This window comes from Cetorhinus maximus, chromosome 33 (genome assembly GCF_964194155.1).
Source record: "Cetorhinus maximus chromosome 33, sCetMax3.hap1.1, whole genome shotgun sequence".
Taxonomy (NCBI): Eukaryota; Metazoa; Chordata; class Chondrichthyes; order Lamniformes; family Cetorhinidae; genus Cetorhinus; species Cetorhinus maximus.
Genome location: NC_135911.1, coordinates 863,450 through 873,109, shown reverse-complemented (window position 1 = coordinate 873,109; position 9,660 = coordinate 863,450). Strand labels below are relative to the sequence as shown.

The 9,660-nt window shown below is 54.2% G+C and overlaps 1 protein-coding gene across 1 annotated transcript in view; it reads right to left on the bottom strand.

Annotated features, from left to right (window-relative positions):
• Nucleotides 1-9,660, bottom strand: part of LOC144671543 (glutamate receptor ionotropic, kainate 5-like) — a 484,710-nt gene that overhangs the window by 4,717 nt on the left and 470,333 nt on the right. The window contains exon 19 of the mRNA XM_078533496.1: nucleotides 7,452-7,573. Within this exon, the coding sequence (XP_078389622.1) occupies nucleotides 7,452-7,573 (122 nt within the window). The remainder of the gene's footprint in view (nucleotides 1-7,451; nucleotides 7,574-9,660) is intronic.

The following is a 9,660-nucleotide window of genomic DNA, read 5'->3' as shown; positions in this document are numbered from 1 at the left end:
GGTCACTCACTGACCCTGGGGAGAGTCTGTGGTCACTCACTGACCCTGGGGAGAGTCTATGGTCACTCACTGACCCTGGGGAGAGTCTGTGGTCACTCACTGACCCTGGGGAGAGTCTGTGCTCACTCTGAGCCTGGGGAGAGTCTGTGGTCACTCATTGACCCTGGGGAGAGTCTGTGGTCTCTCACTGACCCTGGGGAGAGTCTGTGCTCACTCACTGACCCTGGGGAGAGTCTGTGCTCACTCTGAGCCTGGGGAGAGTCTGTGGTCACTCACTGACCCTGGGGAGAGTCTGTGGTCTCTCACTGACCCTGGGGAGAGTCTGTGGTCTCTCACTGACCCTGGGGAGAGTCTGTGGTCTCTCACTGACCCTGGGGAGAGTCTGTGGTCTCTCACTGACCCTGGGGAGGGTCTGTGGTCACTCACTGACCCTGGGGACATCCTGTGGTCATTCACTAACCCTGGGTACAGTCTGTGGTCACTCTACTGACCCTGGGGTCAGACTGAGGTCACTCACTGACCCTGGGAAACTCTGTGGTCACTCACTGACCCTGGGGACAGTCTGTGGTCACTCACTAACCCTGAGAAAGTCTGTGGTCACTCACTGACCCTGGGACAGACTGTGGTCACTCACTGACCCTGGGTCAGACTGTGGTCACTCACTGACCCTGGGGAGAGTCTGTGGTCACTCACTGACCCTGGGGAGAGTCTGTGCTCACTCACTGACCCTGGAATATACTGTGGTCACTCACTGACCCTGGAATATACTGTGGTCACTCACTGACCCTGGGACAGACTGTGGTCACTCACTGACCCTGGGACAGACTGTGGTCACTCACTGACCCTGGAATATACTGTGGTCACTCACTGACCCTGGGACAGACTGTGGTCACTCACTGACCCTGGGACAGACTGTGGTCACTCACTGACCCTGGAATATACTGTGGTCACTCACTGACCCTGGGACAGACTGTGGTCACTCACTGACCCTGGAATATACTGTGGTCACTCACTGACCCTGGGACAGACTGTGGTCACTCACTGACCCTGGGACAGACTGTGGTCACTCACTGACCCTGGGACAGATTGTGGTCACTCACTGACACTTGGACAGAGTGTGGTCACTCACTGACCCTGGGGAGAGTCTGTGGTCACTCACTGACCCTGGAATATACTGTGGTCACTCACTGACCCTGGGTTAGACTCTGGTCACTGACACTTGGACAGAGTGTGGTCACTCACTGATCATGGGGCAGCTGTGGCCACTCACTGACCATCAGGACAGACTGGTCACTCACTACCCTGGGGTTAGACTGGTCACTCACTGATCTTGGGGACAGACCGTGGTCACTGAATGACCCAGGGGACAGTCTGTGGTCACTCACTGACCCTGGGACACTCTGTGGTCACTCACTGACCCTGGGACAGTCTGTGGTCACTCACTGACCCTGGGACAGTCTGTGGTCACTCACTGACCCTGGGACAGTCTGTGGTCACTCACTGACCCTGGGACAGTCTGTGGTCACTCACTGACCCTGGGACAGTCTGTGGTCACTCACTGACCCTGGGGACATCCTGTGGTCATTCACTGACCCTGGGGACATCCTGTGGTCATTCACTAACCCTGGGTACAGTCTGTGGTCACTCTACTGACCCTGGGGTCAGACTGAGGTCACTCACTGACCCTGGGAAACTCTGTGGTCACTCACTGACCCTGGGGACAGTCTGTGGTCACTCACTAACCCTGAGAAAGTCTGTGGTCACTCACTGACCCTGGGACAGACTGTGGTCACTCACTGACCCTGGGTCAGACTGTGGTCACTCACTGACCCTGGGGAGAGTCTGTGGTCACTCACTGACCCTGGGGAGAGTCTGTGCTCACTCACTGACCCTGGAATATACTGTGGTCACTCACTGACCCTGGAATATACTGTGGTCACTCACTGACCCTGGGACAGACTGTGGTCACTCACTGACCCTGGGACAGACTGTGGTCACTCACTGACCCTGGAATATACTGTGGTCACTCACTGACCCTGGGACAGACTGTGGTCACTCACTGACCCTGGGACAGACTGTGGTCACTCACTGACCCTGGAATATACTGTGGTCACTCACTGACCCTGGGACAGACTGTGGTCACTCACTGACCCTGGAATATACTGTGGTCACTCACTGACCCTGGGACAGACTGTGGTCACTCACTGACCCTGGGACAGACTGTGGTCACTCACTGACCCTGGGACAGACTGTGGTCACTCACTGACACTTGGACAGAGTGTGGTCACTCACTGACCCTGGGGAGAGTCTGTGGTCACTCACTGACCCTGGAATATACTGTGGTCACTCACTGACCCTGGGTTAGACTCTGGTCACTGACACTTGGACAGAGTGTGGTCACTCACTGATCATGGGGCAGCTGTGGCCACTCACTGACCATCAGGACAGACTGGTCACTCACTACCCTGGGGTTAGACTGGTCACTCACTGATCTTGGGGACAGACCGTGGTCACTGAATGACCCAGGGGACAGCCTGTGGCCACTCACTGACCCTGAGAAAGATTGTGGTCATCCACTGACCCTGGGTCAGTTTGTAGTCACTCGCTGACCATGGGACAGAATGTGGACACCCATTGAACCTAAGGACAGACTGTGGTCACTCACTGACCCTGGGGAAATACTGTGGTCACTCAGACTCTGTGGATAGCCTGTGGTCTCTCAGTGACCCTGGGACAGTCTGTGGTCACTCACTGACCCTGGGACAGTCTGTGGTCACTCACTGACCCTGGGACAGTCTGTGGTCACTCACTGACCCTGGGACAGTCTGTGGTCACTCACTGACCCTGGGACAGTCTGTGGTCACTCACTGACCCTGGGACAGTCTGTGGTCACTCACTGACCCTGGGACAGACTGTGGTCACTCACTGACCCTGGGACAGTCTGTGGTCACTCACTGACCCTGGGACAGTCTGTGGTCACTCACTGACCCTGGGACAGTCTGTGGTCACTCACTGACCCTGGGACAGTCTGTGGTCACTCACTGACCCTGGGACAGTCTGTGGTCACTCACTGACCCTGGGACAGTCTGTGGTCACTCATTGATCCTGAGGGACAGGCTGTTATCACCCACTGACCCTTGCATGACCTATGGTCACTCTCTGACCCTGAGACAGTCTGAGCTCACTCACTGACCATGGGGAATGTCTCTGGACACTTACTCACCCAAGGGACAGACTGTGGCTTTTCAGCGACCCTGGGGACAGACTGTGGTCACTCATTGACCTTGGGGACTGACTGTGGTCACTCATTGACCCTGGAGACAGACTGTGGTCACTCACTAACCCTGGGGGCAGACTGTGGTCACTCACTGACCCTGGGCACAGGCTGTGTCACTCACTGACCCTGGGACAGTCTGTGGTCACTCACTGACCCTGGGAAAGACTGTGGTCACTCACTGATACTGGGACAGTCTGTGGTCACTCACTGACCCTGGGAAAGACTGTGGTCACTCACTGACCCTGGGACAGTCTGTGGTCACTCACTGATACTGGGACAGTCTGTGGTCACTCACTGACCCTGGGAAAGACTGTGGTCACTCACTGATACTGGGACAGTCTGTGGTCACTCACTGATACTGGGACAGTCTGTGGTCACTCACTAACCCTGGGACAGACTGTGGTCACTCACTGACCCTGGGGACATATTGTGGTCACTCACTGATACTGGGACAGTCTGTGGTCACTCACTAACCCTGGGACAGACTGTGGTCACTCACTGATACTGGGACAGACTGTGGTCACTCACTGACCCTGGGACAGACTGTGGTCACTCACTGATACTGGGACAGACTGTGGTCACTCACTGACCCTGGGACAGACTGTGGTCACTCACTGATACTGGGACAGACTGTGGTCACTCACTGACCCTGGGACAGACTGTGGTCACTCACTAACCCTGGGGACAGACTGTGGTCACTCACTAACCCTGGGGACAGACTGTGGTCACTCACTAACCCTGGGGACAGACTGTGGTCACTCACTGATACTGGGACAGACTGTGGTCACTCACTGATACTGGGACAGACTGTGGTCACTCACTGACCCTGGGAGCAACCTTTAATCACTCACTGAACATTAGAACAGGCTGTGGTCACTCACTGACCCTGGGAAAGACTGTGGTCACTCACTGACCCTGGGAAAGACTGTGGTCACTCACTGATACTGGGACAGACTGTGGTCACTCACTGATACTGGGACAGACTGTGGTCACTCACTGATACTGGGACAGACTGTGGTCACTCACTGACCCTGGGACAGACTGTGGTCACTCACTGATACTGGGACAGACTGTGGTCACTCACTGACCCTGGGAGCAACCTTTAATCACTCACTGAACATTAAAACAGGCTGTGGTCACTCACTGGCAAGGAGACAGGCTGTGGTCACTCATTAACGCTGGGGACAGACTATGGTCACTTACTGCCCCTGGGGACAGACTCTAGTCACTCAATGGCTCTGGGGACAGACGGTGGTCACTGACTCAACCTAGAAGAGTCTGTGGTCACTCACTAACCCTGGGACAGACTGTGGTCACTCACTGATACTGGGACAGACTGTGGTCACTCACTGACCCTGGGAGCAACCTTTAATCACTCACTGAACATTAGAACAGGCTGTGGTCACTCACTGGCAAGGGGACAGTATGTGGTCACTCATTGACCCTGGGGACAGACTATGGTCACTCACTGATCTTGGGGACAGACTCTGGTCACTCACTGACTCTGGGGACAGACGGTGGTCACGACTGAACCTAGAAGAGTCTGTGGACACACAATGACCGTGGGGCAGTATGTGATCACCTGTGGTCACTCACTGACACTGGGGGCAGATGGTGGTCACTCACTGACACTGGGGGCAGATGGTGGTCACTCACTGACACTGGGGGAAGATGGTGGTCACTCACTGACATTGGGGGCAGATGGTGGTCACTTACTGACACTGGGGGCAGATGGTGGTCACTCACTGACACTGGGGGCAGATGGTGGTCACTCACTGACACTGGGGGCAGATGGTGGTCACTCATTGACACTGGGGGAAGATGGTGGTCACTCACTGACATTGGGGGCAGATGGTGGTCACTTACTGACACTGGGGGCAGATGGTGGTCACTCACTGACACTGGGGGCAGATGGTGGTCACTCATTGACACTGGGGGCAGATGGTGGTCACTCATTGACATTGGGGGCAGATGGTGGTCACTCACTGACACTGGGGGCAGATGGTGGTCACTCATTGACACTGGGGGCAGATGGTGGTCACTCACTGACACTGGGGGCAGATGGTGGTCACTCACTGACACTGGGGGAAGATGGTGGTCACTCATTGACACTGGGGGCAGATGGTGGTCACTCACTGACACTGGGGGCAGATGGTGGTTACTCACTGACACTGGGGGCAGATGGTGGTCACTCACTGACACTGGGGACAGATGGTGGTCACTCACTGACACTGGGGACAGATGGTGGTCACTCACTGACACTGGGGGCAGATGGTGGTCACTCATTGACACTGGGGGCAGATGGTGGTCACTCACTGACACTGGGGGCAGCTGGCGGTCACTCACTGACACTGGGGGCAGATGGCGGTCACTCACTGACACTGGGGGCAGATGGCGGTCACTCACTGACACTGGGGGCAGATGGCGGTCACTCACTGACACTGGGGGCAGATGGTGGTCACTCACTGACATTGGGGGCAGATGGTGGTCACTCACTGACATTGGGGGCAGATGGTGGTCTCTCACTGACATTGGGGACAGATGGTGGTCACTCACTGACATTGGGGACAGATGGTGGTCACTCACTGACACTGGGGGCAGATGGTGGTCACTCACTGACACTGGGGGCAGATGGTGGTCACTCACTGACACTGGGGGCAGATGGTGGTCACTCACTGACATTGGGGGCAGATGGTGGTCACTCACTGACACTGGGGGCAGATGGTGGTCACTCACTGACACTGGGGACAGATGGTGGTCACTCACTGACCCTGAGGGCAGATGGTGGTCCCTCACTGACCCTGGGGGCAGATGGTGGTCACTCACTGACACTGGGGGCAGATGGTGGTCACTCACTGACACTGGGGGAAGATGGTGGTCACTCACTAACCTTGAGGGCAGATGGTGGTCACTCACTGACACTGGGGACAGATGGTGGTCACTCACTGACACTGGGGGCATATGGTGGTCACTCACTGACACTGGGGGCAGATGGTGGTCACTCACTGACACTGGGGGCAGATGGTGGTCACTCACTGACACTGGGGGCAGATGGTGGTCACTCACTGACACTGGGGGCAGTGTGTGGTCACTCACTGACACTGGGGGCAGATGGTGGTCACTCACTGACACTGGGGGCAGCTGGTGGTCACTCACTGACACTGGGGGCAGATGGTGGTCACTCACTGACACTGGGGGCAGATGGTGGTCACTCATTGACACTGGGGGCAGTGTGTGGTCACTCAAGAACCCCGGAGAAAGCTTCTGGCCAGTCACTGATCCTGGGGCCCGACTGTGGTCACTCATACCCTGGGGAGAGACTATAGTCACTCACTGAAACAGGGGGCAGACGGTGGTCACTCACTGAAACTTGAACAATCTGTGGTCACTCACTGACCCTGAGGGCAGATGGTGAACTCTCACTGACTCTGGAACATACTGTGGTCACTCACTGAATGTGGGGACAGACTGTGGTCACTCACTGACCCTGGGACAGTCTGTGGTCACTCACTGACCCTGGGACAGACTGTGGTCACTCACTGACCCTGGGACAGTCTGTGGTCACTCACTGACCCTAGGACAGCCTGTGGTCATTCACTGAGCCTGAGGACAGACTGTGGCCACTCACTGACCCTGGGGAAACACGGTAGTTACTCACTAACCCAGGGGACAGACTGGCCTTTCACTGGACTGTGGTCACCCTGTGACTCTAGTAATAGGCTGCGGTCACTCACTGACCCTGACAGTCTGTGGTCACTCACTGGCCCTGAGGACAGTCTGTGGTCACTCACTGGCCCTGAGGACCGTCTGTGGTCACTCACTGGCCCTGAGGACAGTCTGTGGTCACTCACTGGCCCTGAGGACAGTCTGTGGTCACTCACTGGCCCTGAGGACAGTCTGTGGTCACTCACTGGCCCTGAGGACAGTCTGTGGTCACTCACTGGCCCTGAGGCCAGTCTGTGGTCACTCACTGGCCCTGAGGACAGTCTGTGGTCACTCACTGGCCCTGAGGATTGCCTGTGGTCACTCACTGACCATGAGGAAAGACGTTGGTTATTTACACTATCTCCCTGTGTCACCATTTACTCCATTTACTTGCCCCTCTTCCTCTGCGTACAGCTCGCGCTCCGATATAGTCAGCTGGCTGACTGAAGGAAAGTGCGTTTACAGTTACCTCCTCAGATTCAGCTGAACGACGTGTGGTCCATACAAACTCCATGACAGCCACAAAGACAGCGATGATCAAACCGCAGATCAGGACCACAAATATCCCACCGATATTCTCCATCCCTAAACCTAACGGGGAGAACAAGAGTGTCACCACTGGAATGAATATTGGAGATTATCTGAGGCTGAGAGAGAGGAAGGTAATCAGAAAGAGAGAGAGAGAGAGAGATATGCAGAGAGGGAGAGAGAGAGAGAGAGATGGGAAGGGCATTGAAAATCGTGGGAGCGTTGTACACTGTGAGAACAGTGTAGAACTTCAAAAGGACATTGGCAAGTTGGTGGAGTGGGCAGATAAGTGGCAGATGAAGTTCAATGCAGAGAAGGCAGATGGAATTTAACCCTGAAAAGTGTGAGGTGATACACTTTGGAAGGAGTAATTTGACAAGGAAGTATTCAATGAACAGCATGACACTAGGAAGTTCTGAGGAACAGAGGGACCTTGGCGTGTGTGTCCATAGATCTCTGAAGGTGGAGGGGCATGTTAGTGGGGTGGTGAAAAAGGCATATGGGACACTTGCCTTTATCAATCGAGGCATAGATTACAAAAGTAGGGAGGTCATGTTGGAGTTGTATAGAACCTTGGTGAGGCCACAGCTGGAGTACTGTGTGCAGTTCTGGTCGCCACATTATAGGAAGGATGTGATTGCACTGGAGGGGGTGCAGAGGAGATTCACCAGGATGTTGCCTGGGATGAAACATTTAAGTTATGAAGAGAGGTTGGATAGACTTGGGTTGTTTTCGTTGGAGCAGAGAAGACTGAGAGGCGACCTGATCGAGGTGTACAAGATTATGAGGGGCATGGACAGGGTGGATAGGGAGCAGCTGTTCCCCTTAGTTGAAGGGTCAGTCACGAGGGGACATAAGTTCAAGGTGAGGGGCAGGAGGTTTAGGGGGGGATGTGAGTAAATACTTTTTTACCCAGAGGGTGGTGAGGGTCTGGAATGCGCTGCCTGGGAGGGTGGTGGAGGCGGGTTGCCTCACATCCTTTAAAAAGTACCTGGATGAGCACTTGGCGCCTCATAACATTCAAGGCTAGAGGCCAAGTGCTGGTAAATGGGATTAGGTAGGTAGGTCGGGTGTTTCTCACGTGTCGGTGCAGACTCGATGGGCCGAAGGGCCACTTCTGCACTGTGATTCTGTGATTCATTTTGGTAGGAAGAACATGGAGAGACAATATAAAATGAAGGGTACAACTCAAAAGGGTGACAGGAGCAGAGGGACCTGGGGGTACATGTGCATAGATCATTGAAGGTGGCAGGACAGGTGGAGAGGGCAGTTAATAAAGCATATAGTATCCTGGGTTTTATTAATAGGGGAATAGAATACAAGAGCAGGGAGGTTATGCTGAATTTTTCTAAGACACATGTTAGACCTCAGCTGGAATATTGCGTACAGTTCTGGGAGCCACATTATAGGAAGGATATGAACACATTGGAGAGAATGCAGGAGAGGTTTACAAGAATGGTCCCAGGGATAAGAAACTTCAGCTGTGAGGATAGATCGGAGAGGTTGGGGCTGTTCTCCTTGGAGAGAAGAAGGCCGAGAGGAGATTTGATAGAGATGTTCAAAGTCATGAGGGGGCCGGACAGACTAGATAGGGAGAAGCTGTTCCTGCTTGGAAAAGGATCAAGAACGAGAGGGCCCAGATTTAAAGTAATTTGCAAAAGAAGCCAATGTGACATGAGAAAAAACTGTTTCACACCAGTAGTTCGGGCCTGGAATTCACTGCCTGGCAATGTGGTGGAGGCAGGTTCAATCGAGGCATTCAAGAGGGCATTGGATGATTATTTGAATAGAAACAATGTGCAGGGGTTCGGGGAGAAGGCAGGAGAACACAGAGTAATGATGCTTATTCAGAGAGCTGCTGATGAATGGTCTCCTTCTGCAACATTACATCTCTGTGACTCTGAGAGATACAGATACATGAAAGAGAGAGAGAGAGAGAGAGAGTGGAAGGGGGAGAGACAGAGAGAGAGAGGGAGAGACAGAGAGGGAGACAGAGAGAGACAGAGAGAGACAGAAAGGGAGACAGACAGAAAGATAGAGGGAGAGATAATGAAGTGGAGAGACAGACAGACAGAGAGAAAGAATAAAAGAGACAGGCAGAGATAGGGAGATACGAACGTAGAGAGGCAAAGAGAGATACAGGGAGGCTG